Source organism: Lytechinus variegatus, chromosome 7 (assembly GCF_018143015.1).
Source record: "Lytechinus variegatus isolate NC3 chromosome 7, Lvar_3.0, whole genome shotgun sequence".
NCBI classification, from domain to species: Eukaryota; Metazoa; Echinodermata; class Echinoidea; order Temnopleuroida; family Toxopneustidae; genus Lytechinus; species Lytechinus variegatus.
The window spans coordinates 20,446,798-20,469,070 of NC_054746.1; the positions used below are offsets into that span (position 1 = coordinate 20,446,798).

General features: G+C 34.0%; 2 protein-coding genes across 4 annotated transcripts in view; one reads left to right on the forward strand and one right to left on the reverse strand.

Moving 5' to 3' along the window:
* The window catches only part of LOC121418699 (neutral alpha-glucosidase AB-like), a 35,246-nt gene extending 15,151 nt beyond the window's left edge, over positions 1-20,095 (forward strand). For both annotated transcript variants that reach the window (XM_041612711.1, XM_041612712.1), the window contains exons 9-26: positions 293-371; positions 1,096-1,269; positions 1,570-1,631; positions 2,272-2,349; positions 3,182-3,257; positions 7,400-7,526; positions 8,495-8,718; positions 9,606-9,702; positions 10,184-10,285; positions 11,026-11,084; positions 11,674-11,858; positions 12,453-12,517; positions 13,243-13,316; positions 13,907-13,981; positions 15,277-15,390; positions 16,428-16,537; positions 16,947-17,047; positions 17,637-20,095. In XM_041612711.1, the coding sequence (XP_041468645.1) occupies positions 293-371; positions 1,096-1,269; positions 1,570-1,631; positions 2,272-2,349; positions 3,182-3,257; positions 7,400-7,526; positions 8,495-8,718; positions 9,606-9,702; positions 10,184-10,285; positions 11,026-11,084; positions 11,674-11,858; positions 12,453-12,517; positions 13,243-13,316; positions 13,907-13,981; positions 15,277-15,390; positions 16,428-16,537; positions 16,947-17,047; positions 17,637-17,740 (1,906 nt within the window). In that variant the 3' untranslated portion in view covers positions 17,741-20,095. The remainder of the gene's footprint in view (positions 1-292; positions 372-1,095; positions 1,270-1,569; positions 1,632-2,271; positions 2,350-3,181; positions 3,258-7,399; positions 7,527-8,494; positions 8,719-9,605; positions 9,703-10,183; positions 10,286-11,025; positions 11,085-11,673; positions 11,859-12,452; positions 12,518-13,242; positions 13,317-13,906; positions 13,982-15,276; positions 15,391-16,427; positions 16,538-16,946; positions 17,048-17,636) is intronic.
* LOC121418698 (nuclear valosin-containing protein-like) overlaps positions 18,788-22,273 on the reverse strand; it is a 33,502-nt gene continuing 30,016 nt past the window's right edge. For both annotated transcript variants that reach the window (XM_041612710.1, XM_041612709.1), the window contains exon 25: positions 18,788-21,545. In XM_041612710.1, coding sequence (XP_041468644.1) covers positions 21,432-21,545 — 114 coding nt within the window. In that variant the 3' untranslated portion in view covers positions 18,788-21,431. The remainder of the gene's footprint in view (positions 21,546-22,273) is intronic.

A 22,273-nucleotide genomic window follows, 5' to 3' on the forward strand; every position in this document is an offset into this window, starting at 1 on the left:
TCACAATGACTTTCGGCTGATTGTCAAGAGTTCAGACTCAAAAAAGATTTACATCTCTTTATTAAGATAAGTTTTGTCTATTAAGTCTTGAATAATTTGTCGGTAGAGTAAAAATATTAATTTATGGTGCTTCTCTTGTACTATGAGTTTTTGCTTCTCGGTTTCTCCGCCTCCATTCCTTTTTTTTATTTCTCTTTTTCTCACTTTCTAAAATTGGGAAGGTGATGTGGAGATTGGTAAGGTAACTTTGAACAAATGATCATTGCAATTATTTATTTCTACGTACTTTCAGCAAAGAGAGGACAGTAGGTTTGTTTTGGCTGAATGCAGCAGAGACATTCATTGATATTACATCAAATACTGCTGATAAGGTGAGATCTAATATTCCATATATAAGCTTATTTGTGAAGTATAAACTTTGTTTTTTTATTTGTCACTTTTATTTCACTTTTTCACATGCTGGTCATCTGATAAAGATAATATGCTTCATGTTTAAGTTATTTTGCAATTCATCATAATGCATTCCTTCCCAATTTTTTTAGAGAGTATTATATTCAGATGAGTTTAATGAGTGTTCAAATTGTATAGTTCAACATATGTGAACTTTATTTCAACGAATTTACTTGAAGTTAAGGATATTGCTTGAGTTTAAAGCTAATGTGTGATATATGTTAGTAAAATTGATTTGAACTAAATAGAAAAATGTTATTGAGAGAGTCTTATGTAGTCTTGAGGATGATTCATAAAGCTGGAATCAATACTGTTCAGAAGATTGACACTAGTTACAACAGTGGTCCAGGTAGGTATTTCCTAAAACTGTTCATCAGTTATGAGCAACTTCACGAATGACTGGTGATCATTTCTTGTGGTAAATGATATTCACCAAATTTTCATAGATGTTGATTTAGTGCCTAAAGAGGATCACCAGTCGGTCGTAAAGTCGCTCGTAACTTACAAACCGCTTTATGCAACACCTTCCTGTTCATGATCATTAGCAATGTTGATCTAACAATGTATGTTGACCTTAAAATTGATTTCACCTCATTTACAGTTGATTTTAATTGTTAGTGAATGACACCTTTGTCCTTGTTCTAGTCTTTCTTTGGAAGAATGTTTGACTATGTGAAAGGAGAGAGTGATGTCCCACAAGTCGACACCCACTGGTATTCTGAATCTGGTATCATCGACACCTTCCTTCTTTTTGGACCTTCTCCAAAGGATGTCCTATCTCAGTATACTGATCTGACTGGCAAGCCCTTCCTTCCTCCGGTTAGTATCAATCCATGATTTGTTTTTGTTTACTGGTATTAGCAAGAGATTTATTCACATTGTGCTGCACTCATCTCAGGTGAGGTGAATTGATAGCCAGCAGGATTTATTATATCTCAAATTCTCAGAGCGCTGGAGGTGGGAGCTTGAGCAGTGGAGTCAACAATAGTGTGCCTTGGAATTGATTATTTCTAGATAGATGATGCACTACAAATACCTAATATTATGGGGTTTTTTTAAGAATAAAAACTTATTTGTTGATATTGCTGTCATTTCCATTTCAAATTTCTTTCATTACAGCTCTTTTCCATAGCATACCATCAGTGTCGCTGGAATTACAATGATGAAGATGATGTGTTACAGTGAGTAAAACAAGATATTCTTAAAATCAATATTTACCATGAAATCCACCCTGATGTCAAGTGGGTTTAAATTAAAACAAAAAAGTGAAATGAACGTACAATTCATTTCAATTCAGAATCCTATTATTCTTGAAAATAAAATGAAAACATCAAAGTCTATGTGAATACTTGTATATAATGGCATTAGAATAAGAAGAGAGGGCAACACTTGAAAATAACCCTCCAAAATACAACAAAGCATGTATATGTCAGCCGAAGACCCATTTCATCCATTAATAAAGTAATAGCATAGGTAGAAATAGTGAATACATACACATGCACACATCTTCACACACAAACATGCCCAGAACTTTCATCCTCCCATTGACACTTATTAATGAACATGACGAATATAGTTAGATAAGTTTGGTATTGAGTGAATGAAATTTTGGCAGAAAATCCATCAATAATTGTTAAGGTTATCTATTTATAAAGTTTTTATTTTTTATGTTATACACAAGCAGCTCCACTCTGAAGATCCGCACATGTATTCAATAAAATGTAATTTTCTCACTAATTTAATAATAAGAAAAACCAACTCAGTTGAGACGAGCATTGTGAACAGGAAGGCCAATATGTATATTGTATTTCCTCCTTTCAGAGTTGATGCTAATTTTGATGAGCATGACATCCCCTGTGATGTGATCTGGCTTGATATTGAACACACCAATGGAAAGAGGTATGTTATTTTTCAATCCTTCATTTGCAGAATAATAAACAATAGAAATTATTATTAATTTTTTCTCTTCTTTCAGTTAACCATGATGAAAGGTGATTTAAGCCATTTATAATGTTGATAGGAACATTAATATTTATTTGAAACTAAACACTGACATATTGTTTGGCTCGGATATAAAGAAAAGTATGTTTGATCATCTGATATTTTTCTTATGACTTTGGGATAAGTTTTGATATATGCTTGGGCAAAATGATGCTTGCGTTTGTTTGCATAGAATGTGCATGGTGATTCATTCAGTGCTTGCGAATAACGATGGCCTGCTTATGTAAAAAGTTTAGTGTCCTGTCTCTGCCTTATTACATAGCATCCTAGGTCTAACCTATTTTTACATCCTTGTTTGTCTATTGTGTGTGTGATCATGAGGAATTTTTTTTAGTATTCTGCTATTTACCAGTTAAAAGTATGAAACTGAGTTCGGCTGATGCCTTTCTAAAACGAGTGGGCTTTGAATGGAAGATCTTAGTTTCAAGATCAATTTTAGGCTTGAAGTAAACATTTATCATCCAAACAGCACATTATTTTCCCCAAGTATAGCAACCATGGCCTTGTGATAATTAGATTTTTTTCTCAATGTTGATAATAAATCTGTTCTGAGTTTTAATTCCAATTCATATCTTCAGTCCTATTCAATTCATAGTCAATATGTAGGATTCTTCATATATTATGCACAATGCTTTCTGTTTATATTTTTGTATTTTGAAACATTTGTATTACTACATTTATTATATGCATTGTTTCGTTTATTATGAAATTATCATGTTCTTTTTCATAGATATTTGACTTGGGATAATCATAAATTCCCAGACCCAGGAAGAATGTTGGATCAATTAGCTGCAAAAGGAAGAAAGGTAAATATCCAATTATTTTCTTATCTTGTTTATACACCAGCTTCCAATGACAACTGGTCATTTTCAAACAAAAGTGGACAGGGGGGTGAAAATTAAAACTTGCTAGAAATCATTAGGCTTCAATGTTTTTTGAAACTAGACATCTTAAAGTATATTTTTCCATTTCATTTACATAAAATTATTAATTATGTCTTGAGATACAGTGAATTTTATGCAAGGGAAATTAAATGTTACAAAATGTTGATTTTTGCATTAAAATTCACATATTGCCTATCACAATATAACATTTGTATTAGAAGCACATTTGTTGGCAAGATACAAGCTGTGTATTGTATCTAACTCCTAAAAAGCAAAAAAAATTCTGTGAAGTGTTTTTCTGAAAAAAATTGGGTTTCGAAGTTTTCAAAACTGGTTGTCGTGTCACTCACGTTTTAAATGCAAAAAGTTTTCTAGAGCTGTGTATTGAAACTAAGTTACGGGGGCTTGCCTCCCATACAAGCTTCGCTTTTCTTGGCAAGCCCCTCCGTTCTGTTTTATATAGTTATTATAGTCAAAGTTACTTTAGTTATCGATTGATGTTGTACTTTATATTTGACTATGTATTGTTTGATTTTGTTGTGCTTTGTGAACGGAAAATTAATAAAATCTAAATCTAAAATCTAAAAATCTATTCTGAAAATTATTTTATCCCAGTACTGGAGCAAATACAGTTTATCTGTACCTTATTGTATATAAAGTAACTTGGTCCAATGTGTTAAGGTAAAGCTAAACTGTCAAAGTTGTGTCGTGTCACTCACAATGTCGTGTCACTCACGAAATGTTGTGTCACTCACGGTATTATATTGTGTATAAAAAAGGACATCCAGTAATTTTTGAAGCGTTTTACCAGGGATACAGTCAAAATGTTGTTCCTGACATCATTTAGGCCTATTTTAGGCTAATAATTTCCTCCATCCTAATTTTACTCCTATTTATGGAAATATTGAATTTGACATTGAGTTCATCTATTTTCTCTCCTCTCCGTGGTTGCCTTGGTTTAAAAAATCCTGACAATTTTCCATTGGTGTGAAGACTCGGATCCTAATTCATATTTTGGTGAATGTACTGTGATTAAGAATATAACAACATAATCAACACAAAATTATGAATGTATCAAGAGAAAAACCACTATACTTAAGCAATGGACATATTTACAATGCATAAAGGGTTGGTGATGGTGATGGTTCAAGTCATACCTAGGTATTACTCGAACATTCTCTGTCTCCATTTACAGAAATAAGCAGAAAGTTCACCTTTCTTTTGAGTAATGTTATTTCTTTGTTATACTCAGCTAGAAAAGTCACAGATCCTTTTTTGAAATTTGCAGAAATTTTAGTGGTAAAGTAGTGTACATGAGATATAAGAGATCACCATGAACACCAAACATTTTTTCAAATTTGGAAAAGAAAATATTTTTCTTTTCCTTCTGATTGATTAAATCAACCTTTTCATTTGCCATAAAGCTTGTATTCCAGGACATGAAATAAACAAACATTTCAGGTGAGAATGTACTGAGATTTGATAGAACATTTTGGATATTGCTTGAAGCAGCTACATGCCAAGTTCAAAATCATTATTTGTTCGGCCACCATTCATAACGCTAGTGATTAACTACATGTAGGGTCTGAACAGCAAACTACCGTAAGTGGGCCGATGTGTGTTCAGAGCAGATTTGCATTTACACATATTCATTACAACAAAATGATGCATGTTCATGTAGGTCCCAACAAGTCCCAACCGAGACCGCATTTTGATTTGAGCAACTTTGGATGGGTTACCATGTACCAGTAGATCAATTTTTTTTTTTGGGGGGGTACCCTGATAAGAACAGAGCTGGACCTCGAGGGGAAAAAGCTATTGAGGTGTAAAGGGAGCCTGGTTGGGATGTTGAATTGGATTTTAGTGTGACATCCAAGGGCTTAGAAAAGGAAAGGCTAATGACTTGTAGTTGTTATGTAATAGTAGCAGACTGCAAGAATCAGGTACTGACTGCGTCTTTCACCTTGTGGCTTTCCCTGGATTCCCGTGGTATGGTATATGATCAAATAATTAGCAATGAAAAGGCGCTTACAAATTCCAGCAAAAAGCATAGCTCTGAATTTTGGTACAGTGCCTTCATGTAATGCCTTGGGAGGGTCCACATACAAGCAGTGTTCAGGAGAAAACCTATGCTTGTTGAGTTGAATTTCCAATTTTCTCAAGGCGATTTGCTGATAGTCCATCTGAAGTGTGCAGCAACGTGATTGTGGTTTGGTACCAAAAAAGACATTTAAACTGCCATGTCCTATTTGGACAATGCCTATAAAAATATTAAAGGAGGATAATATTGAAATCCAATATTTCAAGAAAAGGGAGTCATACACGACATCATTGGCTACCAGACCATGCCAGATGATGTGAGTGACTATTGAGAATACCTTTCTTACAAGGAAAAATTATTCCATCCACATTTAAACTGCCATGTCCTATTTGGACAATGCCTATAAAAATATTAAAGGAGGATAATATTGAAATCCAATATTTCAAGAAAAGGGAGTCATACATGACATCATTGGCTACCAGACCATGCCAGATGATGTGAGTGACTATTGAGAATACCTTTCTTACAAGGAAAAATTATTCCATCCGTTGTGGATGCTGAATTGTATAAACCTGTAAACTTTCATATACAGATAGGGAGAAAGAGTTAAAGTTTTGAATGATATCAGGCCACAAAAAGAATGTTTGAGTTGATGTCAATGCCAAGACCTCATAACACCTCCTTCAAGTGCCCCCTCCTCCTCTAAAGAGGAGAGTGGTAGAAGCCCTAGTGTGACAATTTGGTATGGTATATGGAATGTGAGTTGATGGGCAAATATGACCATAAACCAAGAATAAAACATCAGGATGACATATTATGAACTTAAAAGAAAGCAGCTATTATGTAATTAAGCTTGTTTTTTGGTTAATGGTATTTTACTCTTCTACATCATGCAAAAAATACTTTCAATGTTGAGATAAATGTTGTATTTTTGCACTTGTCGTGTCACTCACGTTTTGGATGTCGTGTCACTCACGGTATATAGGAGGGTACCATTTTCCATAGAGAAGGTTTGATTGATTTTGACTATATGTGTTAGATAGGTACACTATTTATGTCCATTTACTGGTACTCACAGTACTCCATGACAACTACTTGGGCACGAATCCAACTATATGTGTTAGTGTCACTCACGCACCGTTTTTTAATCATATCTACTAAACAAATTGTTGAATTCAAATCAAACTCATAGTGGCCCATGCCAGTCCTACATTGTATATAATATAGTAGTCATGATTAATAATAATAAAAAAAAACGCGCCTCGGAATAGAATATTTCTAGATAGATGGCGCTATATAAATGCCTATTATTATTATTATTATTATGATTGATTCATAACCTTTAAGTTTGAAGATATGAGCCCTTAAACCTCTCCAATTGTCGTGTCACTCACGTTTGAAAATGACAACTGTAACCTGGCAGAGTATCCTCCCATTCATAGAAATATGAACTCCCAATTATTTCTATGATATTGTAGTATATTTATATCATAATCATGATAAACAAGGCATCCTTGCATTAGGCATTGATCAGTAGCTTGGAATCAGGGACTCATTTTTCGCAATCAATGTCATCACAGACACATACTTTCTGTGATTTTTCTGTTTTTAAATTTCATTGAACTTCAACCTGATAGTCCAGTTGTAGTAAGTAAATCTTATGAGTTTTCACTTCATTTTCAGATTCAGGGAGATTATGTAGAAAAGTGTTAAACTGTTCTCGATATTTCCACACATTCATGTTTATAGGAAACAACAGGTGATACTTTTGGTCTGACCACTTGTGTGTAGTCCCACATATTTATTGCTACGTGTAGTGCATTGGGCTCTGCAAAATTACATCAAAATATTATAATTCTCTTGATTTCACTACCATACAGCAATTGCCAGTTTTTACATGCTCTTGGTGCTTGTTATAGATCCTTTCACAATTCTTCAACAAAAATATAAAAATTATTGTAACCAATTGTTTTGTAAAACTTGACACTTGGTAGACTGTCTCTATCAATTGCCTTCTATGTAGATGGTGACCATTGTGGATCCTCACGTTCACCGAGATAACAACTATCACATGTACAAAGAAGGCAAAGACAATGATTATTTCGTCCACAAACAAGATGGCAGTGAATATGAAGGCTGGTGCTGGCCAGGTGAGGAATTCCTTTTTTATTTTGTATTTGTGATTGAGTTCACCAGAGACTGCTAAAATGTCTATATTATACCCTGCGAACACTTTTTGAAATATACTTTTCCAATTGAATGGCAAATTAGACTGACACTTTGTGGGAGATACAGTTCTTGATTATTTTCTTGTTGAATTACACTCCATATTGTATGACAGTATGGGATTTTCTCGAAGGTATGCATTTATAATTTAGTTATTTGTAATTGGGTAACAGTGTAGACTGCCACTTGATAGATTATACCCTGTAAACTAGTACTCTATTCTTTACTGTATTTTTGTTGGAGTGACACCATAGATTCCTCTCGGACTTCGGCGGTGACTTACCGACCCTTGGCTATATTTCAGATTTTTATTTCAGAGGGGAATATCATGACTGTTAATAGAAGTAGCAGTATATTGTAAACACTCAAAAGAATTGAAATGTGGTATTAAACTGCTGGGATATTATCTAAAATTTCCACTGAAGCTTGCAAAGGATTACTGGTGGTCTTGTTGCTGTTTGAGCGTAATAAGATTTAAAGTTGAAGTAATGTGATGATAAACAATTATGGAAAATGCTTAGAAAAGTTCTGGCCATTACATATGGCCTCATTCTCCAGTTATTTTTTACATATTCAGATATTCCTTACCCTTTTTATGATACACTCTCCAAGGGACCTGATTCACAAGCATGACTACTGTCAGTTATCAGATGCTGTTGGCCAATCAAATTTCAAAATTATCCGGATGACACAAAATTGGTCTCAAAAGTTGCGCAAGACTTGAAAGTAAAAAGTCAGCGAGCATTACGGTCAAAACAATTTGCGCGGCAGAAAATATCGCGCGACTTGTGGAGGGGGGCCTCCGAGGCCCCCCCCCGCACTAGATAGGGTTAAATAGTCGCTCCCAAGATACTGTAAGTATATGATTATCCCCTTGTCTCTGGTTTCCTAGGGTCATCAAGCTACCCAGACTTCACACGGAAGGACGTCCGTGATTGGTGGGCAAGCAGACTGAGTCACGACAGCTACCAGGGCAGTCGTCCCAATCTTTTCAACTGGAACGACATGAATGAGCCGTCTGTTTTCAATGGCCCTGAGGTCACCATGCACAAGGATGTTGTCCATGCCAACGGCTGGGAGCATAGAGATGTTCATAATCTGTATGGACTCTATTTTGTAAGTAGGCTCTTCTAAGGGAAAGTTCTCGTCTTCTTGTGTAATCAAGATCTTATGTGATATTAAGTTTAATTTTCATCGATAACTGCCTGCCTCTTTATATAATTTAATAACTTTTAAATTTAAATATTATTTGGATGTTAGGAGATACTACAGTAAACCCTGTTATTATCTTGTATTGAGTTGATTTCTTCAGGAGTGTGATGCCATGTCTGATAGACCATTGTTCCAATCTAGTTCATTTTATATACTTTCCAGTCGACCAAGTGGTTATTGGAATGAATTACAATTGTTTGAATCATATTGAGAGTATTTGTTATTTTGTGTGACAAGTATTAAAGTTGAGAGGCACATACTTTCTATAAAAAAAAATGATATAGATATTTTACATGTTTGACAAGAAAATTCTACTAAAGATTCTGTAACTTCAGTTTCATGGCAAATTTTACATCTCTGTCCATCAAAAGGCATCTCAATGAATATTAAAATGAATGTTTTGTGAAATATGAGTGGGAAAGAGATTTATTACCAATGGAGGTGTACATTCTTCTCCTTGCCTCACATGCTGAACTATCCTTTGTCTTAACTAAATCAGGCGAAGGAATATCTTTGATATCAAATCGATGACACTGTCCAATTTGTAGAGTCACAAATAATCAGCTATATTGTATGTATTTCTGTTGCTTCTCACTAAATCTGATGTCCACAAATTGTAATCTATTTCCTATGAAATGTCAGTATAGACTGGTTTTAAGTCCTCATTATGTCATCTGTGTGAAGTTTAATTGATGTAAAGATACTAACAGGTATGTCATTTCGAGCTTTAGAAATGGCTTTATTTCCACTTTATATGAATTGAATTGTATTTGCTCTCTTTACCCATGAAGCATATGGCCAATGCTGATGGTCAGATAAAGAGATCAGGTGGAACTGAAAGACCATTCACCCTGTCAAGAGCATTCTTCTCTGGAACGCAGAGATATGGTAAGTCATTACAAATATTCCTGAATCACTGTCAATTCAAGTGTGCAAACCATCACTATATGTTAAAAGCTGATTATATGAAATAATGTAATAAAAATGTAGGATTTGTATAGCGCACATATCCACCTTGTTTAGTGCTCAAGGCGCTCCTATATTACCACGGCTGAGGTAGTCTACCGATTCCGGTGCTCACAGTATTCGGGGGAATTACTCTGCTGGTATGCATTTGTGAGTACCTTTATTTGTGGTGTGGATCAGTGGATTAGTCTATGGAATTTGAACTGCATGGTTGGAGGTTCAAATCCCAACATAACACTCATTAAAGTCATGAAAATATTTTGCCTGATTTAATATTGGCTTTTACAGTATGTCTTTTCTACCATGGAAAGCATTTTTCACAATGCTGTTTATTCATAATAATACTTGTTGATTCAGTGTTGTTAGGTTTAATTCAAGGTATTTGGTGATGTCTTTTTGGTAGGTGCTATCTGGACTGGTGACAATGCAGCAGAGTGGGGTCATTTGAAGGCTAGCAACCCTATGCTTCTGAGTATTGGTCTAGCTGGAATTCCATTCATAGGAGGTCAGTAACTAACAAGAGGATCTGTAATGATAACAATTTATATAATATTGTATAAAGGCATGCACTCATGTGTACATAACATTGTCATAAGGGTATGTACCCAGATGTACAACGTAATAATGATAATAATAATAATAATGATAATAATAATAATGATAGTTATGATAACAATAAACACAGCATTTATTATGCGCCATCTATCTAGTAAAGTATTCCGAAGCTCAGAGGGATGGGGAGGGGGATTACAGAAAAAGTATTTGCTTGTGTAGGTGTATGGTCAGATCAAATTACCTTAACATATTCAACAAAACTAAGAAGATAATAGATAGGATTTTAGATCATTTTTAAATGCATTAGATAGTCAATAGGGCCTGATGTTTGATGTCAAATCATAACTGAATGTTAACAATTTAGCTGAATTGGATAATGGCATTTGAAATTCAGTTACGGAATTATGAGACCAGCTAACTCCTTAATGAACTATTTCACCTGAGTACAGCTTGTCATGGCTGAATGGTCATCATTGCTGAGTGTGATATTGATTGCCTCGTCGATCTGGCGCTGCACGGTGGCTGCCGGGCCCACGATCAATTGGGCAAAGCAAATTTTCGGAGTATATCATTTCATGTCTATTTCAAACAATAAATTATGGATGGATGGATGGATTGGATATTCATGATTATAAACAATGAATCTGACAATGTACATGTAATGTTGCAATATGTTTATTCCTTCTCCAGCGGATGTTGGTGGATTCTTCAAGAATCCAGATGAAGAATTGCTCACCAGATGGTATCAGGTAAGATGTTTGTTTTGGAACTTCTATGAACTTCTCTCCCACCTCCTCCATGTCATCGTAGTTTTTGTCTTTCTCTTCTTTACGTTATAATCTGCCCTTGTCTCCCACCTCATGTTTATCTTACCTACATAGCAGCAGCAAAACATAGATGTTGCTGTTTTTAAGCAGTTGTTTGTCATATAAATTCAATTAAAACCTCTTAGGTACCTTGTAAAAAATCAAAGCTACCTTCATCACCAATTCATAGACATGACAATGGGGAATGCGGGAAAGCCGCTATGAATAGACGCATAGTGCCATTATAGCGGGAGTCGTGCTTATACAAGTGGCACAGACTTTTATCAAGGTATGTAAGCCCTGTCCCTCCCCTCATTGTCTTCTTCATCCTTCTCCTTTCCGCCTTTCATTTACCACACTTCCTCTTCTCTTCATTCTCTTCAACTCTCTTACAACTTCTTTCTTTTTTATTTCACTGAATTAAATGTAAATCTATAATAAAAAGAAAATGCTTGCTTGAATTTCCTTATTTTAACAAAACAGGGCTTTGTATTATATCATATAATTCCAATTTACTACACATTTTCCCCAGGCCGGTGCCTACCAACCGTTCTTCCGTGCCCACGCTCACATCGACACCAAGCGTCGGGAACCGTGGTTGTTGCAACCGGAGAACAAGCTGATCATACGCAGCGCTATCCGTGCAAGATACGCTCTCCTTCCTTTCTGGTACACCCTCTATTACAACTCCTCACAGACGGGTCTTCCACCTATGAGGTATGTTTGTCCAAAATTTGAACAGTTGTCTAAAACAATGATGAATTTAAAAAGATATTCTTGATATCCTTACTATATTTTTTATGATGATGCCATGTGATCTACTGGAGTGAAATCATTGTCGCAATAGTATCATTTATGTTATGCAGGGCCCGCTGGATGATTAGCTTATAGCTAAAAGTGGCCATCTTGGTAAATTATGGACAATTGTTATTTGTATATTGTTACAATTGAAGACATAGATGGAAGTACTGAGAAATACTGATTAAATTTGCAGAGAATCTGACTGTAAAACAATTATAAGTGATCAAATCAAGAATGTGCTTTCATCCTCAGAGAAATAAAACACAGGATATTATCTGGCAAATACCATTGCATGTCTTTTAGTGCATGAAGTCCAGAAGTCAATATATTTCCTGTTGTATCACCCTCTCTCTCTCTTTCCTTGGTTAATTCTTGTATGGCACTGATTGTAGTCTGGTATACTGATAGTCTTACCTGTAACTTTCAACTGTATATGTTCACGATCAATGTTATCAAATGTCAATATTATGAAAGTTATATTGACAGATTATTTCCCCTCTTTTTTTTTAGACCTATGTGGATGGAATTCCCCAAGGATATGGATACATTTTCAATGGAAGACCAGTTCATGCTTGGTAAATTTGTTCTTAATATTAACAAAAGATACTGATTCATGTCGGTAAAATGGTCAAACTTACATTAGGTGTTGGAGATAGCAAATATTGTAAATGTGTTTTTAACAATAGCACCAACATTGAACATGAAATCTCCCATTGTTAACTGCCGAACACTATGTGATGTCAATATAAGCTCAAGCTCATTTTAGGTTTAGTGTTTGGCTAGTGCTTCATTTCAGTTTTGGTGTTGTAGCTGGTACGTAATAAAATCAGGCCAGCTTTCCATACTGTACTTGAAAGCATCCAATGAACCTGGGTAATTCTAGATGAAAAAACAATCACACCACTTCATAAACAAGGTAAAAACAAATATTCACATATATTCATGTAGGAAAGGGTCATACCATGATCATCATTAGTGCCATAATATACATTTGATTTTATAAGGCACTCTAATTGTTCTGTGTAAATTGCTTAATTTTTGTAAAAAGAAAATCTCCTTTGTTCAATCATGAATTTCATTAGAAATGGAATGAAAGTGTTCTAATGGATACAGAATTATTATTCTGATCATTGCATGTTACAAATGAAGTCAAGGAATAAAACAGGCATGCAAACTAAAAAAATATGAAATGGAACTTGTTTAACTGCCCATCTGTGATTCATGTAATAGGTAGAGTGAAAAGTCCTTATATTCTTTGTTGTATAGCAAATGAAAATGATGTACATCTTTTTTTATGCAGGTAATGCCTTACTGGTTAGCCCAATCACAGAAAAGGGATCAAGAGCTACTTCAGTCTATTTCCCTGGAACTGATGTAAGTCATTTAAAAATATTACTGTAAAAACTTTAACTGTATAAAACTTTATTCATGTTTTTGTTTCACAACTTAAAAAAGTTCAATCCAGTTGTAAGTAAAACACAGCATGCATTTAGTTACAGGGATGTGATGATGATGATGGTGATGATGATGATGATGGTGATGGTGATGATGGTGATGATGGTGATGATGGTGATGTGATGCTGATGATGATGGTGATGATGGTGATGATGGTGATGATGATGATGATGGTGATGATGGTGATGATGATGGTGATGATGATTGATGATGACGATGGTGATGATGATGATGGTGGTGGTGGTGATGCTGATGATGCTGCTGATGATGCTGATGGTGATGATGATGATGATATGATGATGATGCTTATGGTATTGAGAATAGATGGCGTAAAATGCCGTGTATTATTATTAACACTCTTTATTATTAGAAACTTAATTTTTTCCTAAAAAGATATATATCTTTCATTTGCTCAGACCTTCATTCTAATTCTAGACTACAGATTTGTTAAATCTAGGTATGAAATGTCTTGAGTATTCTCTGCGTATCTTTTTTCTCTTTCTTTCCAGCCATGGTTTGATGTTGATACATTCTTTGCCTACCAAGGACCAGCTACTCATAATGTGAATGCTGACCTAGATAAGGTATGCTTTCACTAGGTTCACTCCATTGTCCTGTAAGCCATGTAAATATTAATTAACTCTGCATTATGGCATATAACATGAACTGTACAATTAAGCATAACTGTTTATTCTATGGCAAACCATATTGTGAAAGATACAAATGAGAATATTGAGTAGATCTCTAAATATGTCACACATCCTTTCTGACACTAAACGATAGATTATGCATTATACTTTATACCGGTATATTATACATTATACCGGTATATTATACATTATACCGGTAGGAAGTAATTCCTTAAGAAGCTGTGTGCGCTATGAACGCCTAGCTTAGCCGGGTAATATAGGAGCGCCTAGAGCACCTAACAAGGTGGAAATGTGCGCAATGTAAATATCCTATATTATTATTATTATTATTACTTTACATGTGATTCAGAGTCTTCAAAATGTGTGTTGTTCTGAGTTGCAAAGACCTGTGATCTGATTTTATGCAGGTCGATAGTATATGTATTACAGAATGGGTATGCATTTAATTGAGAAATAATGCAGTTGCCAAACAAAATGAATGGAAAATCAAGTGGTAATGATGAATGCTACACTGACGATACTCCTGACGTGTGATCAAATCTAGAAAAAAGATTATTCATTGATGGTTGTTTAGAATTTAGTTTTTGTAAGTGTTCATATGGGTCATATTGTTTCTGGAATATGAGGAAATTTTGAAAATACTTTTTCAGAAGCAAAAAGTCAGGAAATTTGTTCATTTCTGCTTGAAAGTAATGGAGGGGGGATGGGTGTGTTCAAAACACAGTTCAATTTAGATGTACCTTTCACGTTTACATGATCATTGTGGAGTGTGCTAATTTACTCTTGGGGTGGTCCTGCATGAATGACTCTTAATTGACGAGTCTTTGAATTTACGGTGTATATTTTCTGATCTATTGGTCATTGAAAGTCAGACGATTTTGAAAATATGAGTGTATTAACAATATTCCTACAATATTTATTTTAATTGTCTATGTCAAATAATGAGAATAAAATTACTCTAAATAGATGATAACTGTTGTGTTGGCTCAGTTGATAGAGTGTCCATCTCACTACTGGGAGGTTGGGAGTTCAAGCACTGGCTGCATCAGGCTAAAAGACATTTAAGGATTTAAGGGATACAGCATTATCAATCTGGCACACAGTGGCTGCCGGGCCCACTGTCAATTGGACAAAACAATTTTTTTTAGTATTTCTGTTTCAGATTTCTATGGCCGATAATAAAATATGGATTTTTGAAACTTTGCTTCCTTGATTTTTGTATCTTGTAGATCCCAGTCTTCCAGCACGGTGGATCCATAGTCCCTCGTAAGGAGAGAGTCAGACGATGCTCATCTCTAGCCGTCGATGACCCTTATACATTGACTGTTGCCTTGAATAATGCTGTAAGTTCATCATTCCATTATTACAGGAACTTGCTTATTTTTCAAATATTTTCAAGTGAAGGTGATGCATACCACCATATTTTAGGGTTGATAAGTGGCTTTAACCTATTTTCATATTTTGATCATTTCTACCTAGCAAATACATTTAGATGTGAAAACATGTCAGTGCCTTCTTGTCTAGGTCTTGTTTAGATTGTGTGATATGGTAACAATTTACCTTGATTGAAAATACTTTTCCATCAAAATTATTGCTCATGTTGAATACCCCAGTTTAGCCGTGAGTAAAAGCATGCCTGTAGACCTTGCTTGGTCATATCAGTGGCCAAGGGAGGGGGATTTCCATGCAAGATAAAAGCATATCAATGGTTGGTATACTCTGTAGATCTATCCAATCTATAGATATCTACCTTCATATGCTACAGTTTATTTATACATAGTGTCTGTTTTCCCACCCCTCAAAACTAAATCCAATGAGTTATGACAGAACCATATTGTCCGAGTGTTGAAAATTTGAAAGATTAAGACCTTTTCATATGAACTTGAAAGCATAGACAAGACACAATTAATAATTTTAGGAGGGCATCTGCATTTAAGGGATCTGATGTATTAAAATTCTTTGTGGAAATGCCACATATTTTTTTTTTTTTTTTGGGGGGGGGATTTATGCTGTAAAATTTCATCCCATCAACTACTGAATTATTTAATCCTCATATAGGCTTGGTACAGGAACTACCTGTAGGTGATGGGTTAAGTTAAGAGGATGTAATGCTCTTTATATTGCTCCCAATTAGGGAAGAAATACACTGGGGCTTGCTCCGGCGATCTAGCCCCTGAAATACACTAAATAGCCCTGAAAATCCCCATTCCTCTCAATGTTAAAGCTTATCCATTATTGCAAATTTAGATAGTAAGTTAATAGGAAAATTAGCTCTCAGAAATAGAAAAAGAAGTATATATTTTTGTTTTGCCTGCTTCCACTATACTCTGGGTGTACCAGTCTGAATACTTATAGATATTTAACCTTCCTTTGACAACAGGGCACAGCTACCGGTGATCTTTACATCGATGATGGTCACAGCTTTGATTATAAGCAGCAAAAATATATCTATAGACAATTTACCTTCAGTGCCAACAAATTAGAATCAAGGTAAGGAAGTTTGATCTCTTTTTGTCAGAAACATATCAAAATTTTGGGACCCCCCTTTTATTACTTCAAGTAATTTCCTGTAAAATCATAGCTCTGTATCTAAAAAAAGGAAATGAAACCACTAATGTTATGTAAAATGGAAAAATATCCTGTTACTCAAGTACTATTACAACAATTCTTTTACAAGGGGTAGTATATTATTCCATTCTCCCTTTGTCCATCTTGTGAAAGTGATGTTCTTAGAATGTGAATGTTACTTGAATCTTCATAGCTAAAGCCAATACGAATAGTGGTGTGGTCTGGTAATATTTTGGAGCCATAAGGTTGATAACAACATTAATATTGCTTGTTAACATTGTTTAGAATGCTATAATCATACTTTTATACATGAATTATATTTTACGAACAGGGCATTATCTGGCACTGGATTTGAAACCAATTCTTGGCTTGAGAGAGTAGTCATCATTGGATTGAAATCATTACCAAAGAAAGTAGAACTTATTTCACAAAGTAAGTTTATTGTGAATGTTTCTACCGTTCATTGGATGTCATTTGTTCTATTTAGGTCTTGCTAGAACTTGTATACTGAATAATTGCTGCTATTTTAGAAGTAAGTAATTAAAAAAAGCGAATGTGCCAATTTATGTGTTTTCTTTCATTTAAATTTTAATATTTCATGAAATGGTATTTATTTGATGTATTTTCACCAATACAAACAATGCACTTTTTCATACACCCTAGCCACCATGGTACAGGGACATGGGTTAATTTGTTTGAAATATTGATTCAATGGGCCTTTCTAGATTTCTTTCATTCAATACTTGTTGATTATTCTGTATTTTGAAACAGAAAAGGTTATTAATTCAGGAAGTTACAAATATGCATATATGATGTACTGGTAGTCTTAGGGTCAAGATATAATCAACAGAACAGAACAATTTGGTTTGCATTTTCCTAGAAGCTGATGAAATTGTTAGAATCATTAAATATGTTGAAGATGAGGAAATTAGATTTTATTTGAAGTTCACAGATGTTAATAAATTTCAAAAGTTTTCTTCAATTTCATCTCATTCTTTTCATTCACTTTATCTCTTTACAGCTATCACCCAGTTGTCTTTCACTACCTCTCATAACAGACAAGTTTTGACGATACGTAAACCAGGCATCAACATTGGTCAGGATTGGACAATACGTTTATCTTAGATAATAATAACCAGCAATAAATCATTATTTTAAAAATTGGATTAAGGTTAGAGCTTGTTACAGCAGAAACCCCAAATCCTCACAGTATTCCTAGGCTTGAATATACATTTACGTTTTGAATTCAGTTGAAAAATGATTTTAATTTTACTGCCGTTTTGATTTGACCATAGTACACACAATGGATGTCATAAGAACAAGGACCTCAGAATTAGCAAAGTATATTGTTCCATCAGTGACAAGTTAGTAAATAATTGTTGCCATAGTAACAGTGCTTCCCAGCCAATCAAAACCAGTAATTTCACCTTAGATATAACCAGTCATTGGGATCAACCTATAAAACAACTTTCAAGGGAGTATATCATGTCCAATGTTTGAGGTCCCTTAGAGAGTATTTCTCTTCTGAAGAGCAACATGCTAGTCATTGGGGAGTTTTCCTAGACCCTTACATTTGAGCTTGAAATGAACAAGTTTTACCACATGTATTTCAAGAAGCACACGTTTCGTTGACAATGTTAACATTGCCTTTGCATTGACAATTCAGACTATTGATATAAAGGTAGTATTGTTTGAAAGTTTTTGTTCAAGGATTTTGCATTCTTAAACTTAAAAGGAATTCATTTGTACCAGATTTTCTTCCTAATATGATTTAATCTTATTTTGATTTAGGAATTTATTTGTATATTGGTGTTATAGAGGATGTAGTTAGGATGAATAGATATCAAATATCTGATTAAACTATTAATTTCTTTTGAGGTCACCCATATATTGTATTGTGCCCAGTTTATAGAGATATTTGATTTTTTCCCCCTTTCTTGTACAATACAAATCCCATCCTTCATCACTCTTAATGTTTCACAGCTTCCATTTTTAATCAATATGTCAATTTATGTAAAATTTATGAAGATGAAGAATTATATCAAATTATGTATTAATCTCAATCTCCTGCATGTATATCACACCCACATACATACATACATGTATGTAAATACACCTCCATATATTGCCATATATATTTTGGTGTAACCCATTGCGTTTTTTGGTATGGCGCAAAGAATCTTGCCTTGTGGCCAATTGTGAGTTTGGAGCCTAGTAGTCCCATAGTCTCTCATTGGAGTGTTACCAGTATTCAGCACTATACTCAAAGTCAGAAAATTGGTGATTTAAGAGACATAACTTAGCCGAATATATACAATATATATACAAGTTCTGCTTTTGTATTTAATCAAATTCCAGCCCAAGAAACCTCTCCTTAAAGACCACCTTACCTGACTAAGAAGACCAACTTTCTTGACTCCAGATTTAAGTGTAAACAATATTGTGTTAATGGTGTAATATTTAAATTCATGTTTGGTTTGTGTTGGTTTAAGTTATAAAGTACTAGACTCATGCCTCAGGCTCTATTATAATTTGTTTGTTGTACTTTATCTTTCTGATCTACACAGAACATTGTGTTGTATTAGATTACTAATTATGCTAATTAGAGAGAAGATAATCATTTGAACGGAAACATCGAAGGTATTTGATACTTTATATTTCATGCATACTTGATTTAAAATCATTATTTGTCAATGTCAATATTCATTCACTTTTTTCATTTGTCATGTAGTTTGTTTTGTTATGTGTATTCTATTATTCTTGCATTCAGTGAAATTGAATCAAATCATGTCTCCAGTGAAATTGCATCTTTTATTTTGATGCTGGCATGCTGCACCATGTGTGAGATGGCCAAAGGTCACACAATCATTTTCCGTGACAAAACCAATTGGTGGGCGTTTCATAGAGCTGTTCATAAGTCACACACACAACTGCTGACCCTTTCGCGGATGCTGAATCAGATTTACCATCATTTTTTTAAATTCGCAATCAATCTGATTCCCTTGTGGTTAAGTTGTAATCTGACATCTGTCAATGAAAATTTTCAATTTTTCAATTCAATACTGTCAAAAGTTTGATTAGAGTTATAGGAAATGCCCTTCCATGAATGTTAATTTGGGGTACTCACCAGTCATACCTAACTTAACAAACAGCTTTATGAAATGACCCCCTGGTCCTTGGCCTTTGTATTTCTAGAAAATTACAAAGTAATTCATGGCTGAATGGTAAAGTTATCACTTGACTCTAAAGAAAAATGTTCAATTTTTAACATAATCTGTACCCATGCATAATGTTGTGTTCCATTGTCTTTTCTATTTGATTATTGTAAAATTATACATAATTCCAATGCCTTCTAGTGAAGTAAAACCATGATATTGTGATGTGAAAATGTAATTATGATGAAATCACCTGAACATAATTTTGTACAAGTTGTAATGGCAAGAAGGAGTTGTATACAAATTGGAAATAAAAACCATGACATTAATTTGGAAAAGAAAGACTTGATTAAACTTTGTTTGATGTTTTACAATAAATAATTGTATATTCATGTACTAAAAAGAAATGAGACAAAATATCAGAATAGATATGGTTACATACATGTACAAATACAATAGACATAATTACATAAAGGGAAAATATATAACTAAATACATAACAGGATTTCTAAAAAAAAAAAAGTTCATCCCTATTGGCCAAATTATTGCAATTCACAGTGATCATGGGAAATCTCATATTCAGTGTCTTGAGCATATTTCTAAATAAAATATATGTGAAATTAACTCCAATGTTGGTACCTCAAAGTTAAGAAATTGAAAATTCTTTTCTGTCTACATTCCTGTAATGTATTTTAATTAAAAACAATATGAGTACAAATTATGAAGTAAAATTATTAAGGTATTGAAACTCAAGAGAAAAATAGAAGGGTGAATAAAAAAAGGGAGAGTTAAACAATAAAAATCTATGTCAAGATTGGAAAAAATGTCACACACATTTATCTAAATCCTTTGAAAAGTCAACAAAAATACCCCCCAAAATATTCCAAATAATACCGAAAATCCAGGTACCTAGCTTAACTTTCTATAAAATGATTTTCACATTTTACTGAAAATAATTGATTTGATTGCAGAGGGTACCGGTAGAATTAAACAAGCAAAACACTCAAAATTTCAACAAATTTAAATGTAAAATTGCATGTTTTGGCATGTCTTCTATTTGCATTATTTTGGTGACATAGTTCTATGCATGTCATGAATATGCATTGAGCAAGCTGATGTAAACTCCCACACTTCTTATGTATTTTGATTTAAGAAATAGCAAATATTCAAATTTTTCGGCTCCAATAATGAAAGAATAGAATTAATAATTTAATTTTTAAGATCTGAGCCATAATTTGTTTAATACAACAGATATTTTCTTCTGAGAATAAAATGAAATAATTAAGATTTCATGTTATAGAAAAAAGGATGACTATTTGATATCATGAGCTCATTTATTGCATATTCATGACCTTAAGCATATTTTGTTCTATTTTGCTTTTATAAATATTGAATCCATTTAGTCAAAATATCAGTTCTTCATCACCCTGAGTAGAATAGAGTTATATGTTTCATTTCATGAAACTGCACAAGATTCCACAGGCGGTCAAGGCATATTGGTTTCTTTTCCATACTTGCATTAACCTCTGTTTTGCTCTAATGCAATAATGTATTCAAGTCCATGAGCCATTCTTATCATCAATCACTGAACAGTGTTCAAAACAAAATCACAAACACAAATCAGCCCAGCTATTGGCTTCCAAGGGACATTCTGATTATGGTCATGTCTTTGGATCCTCATTGCTTTCCTCAGGTTTGTTTGACATAGCATCCTCGTCACATGCAGACGCATCCCTGAGCACGCTACTTCTCATCCTCTCGTACATGATACGATCCTGTATGGGTGCAAACAGAAATCATTTCATGCTTTAGGATATTATAATGAATCCCTGGTCAAAGAAGAGGAAGGATGAACTGGTCAATGGATCAATGTGACTAGTTGATCAAGACAAAGTTTTAAATATTAATGAGTGTGGAGTAGTGGAGTAATAATAACATTACATTATGAACATTTTGCTAAATAACAGCGATGGGATGAAATATTGGTGAAAAATCTAGATAAAAACTATTTTTTTTTTACTATTTCAGTCTTCATCATGTAAAAACGATTTGTCAATAACCATATATTGCAAGTATTTTTTTTTTGCTCAAGAATATTGTATAAGTAACCGAAACCAAATATACATAAAGTAAAATGTTCAGATATCGTATAAGAATTCTCATCCCCCAAAAAAAGAATCAGAAAGATTATTGATAATAATAAAAATACATTTCTGATAAACAGCACCTTTTCATAAGATACAAGGCACATACTCCATAGAAACAAACAAGCAAACAGGGGTCAACCTCTAAAATTTAAAACTATGCAAAAGTGGAAACAGAAATAGAGGTAGGTTTTTTAAAGGTAAAAGGCAGGGAGTTCCATATTTTGAGGGGCTACATCTTAAAAGGTCTATCACCTATAGTTTACTGATTCAAGGGACTAGTGGCAGAATATGTGTTGCAATTGAATATGTGTGCATGTACTAGTATATCAGCTAAATATATTGGGGCATGATTAATA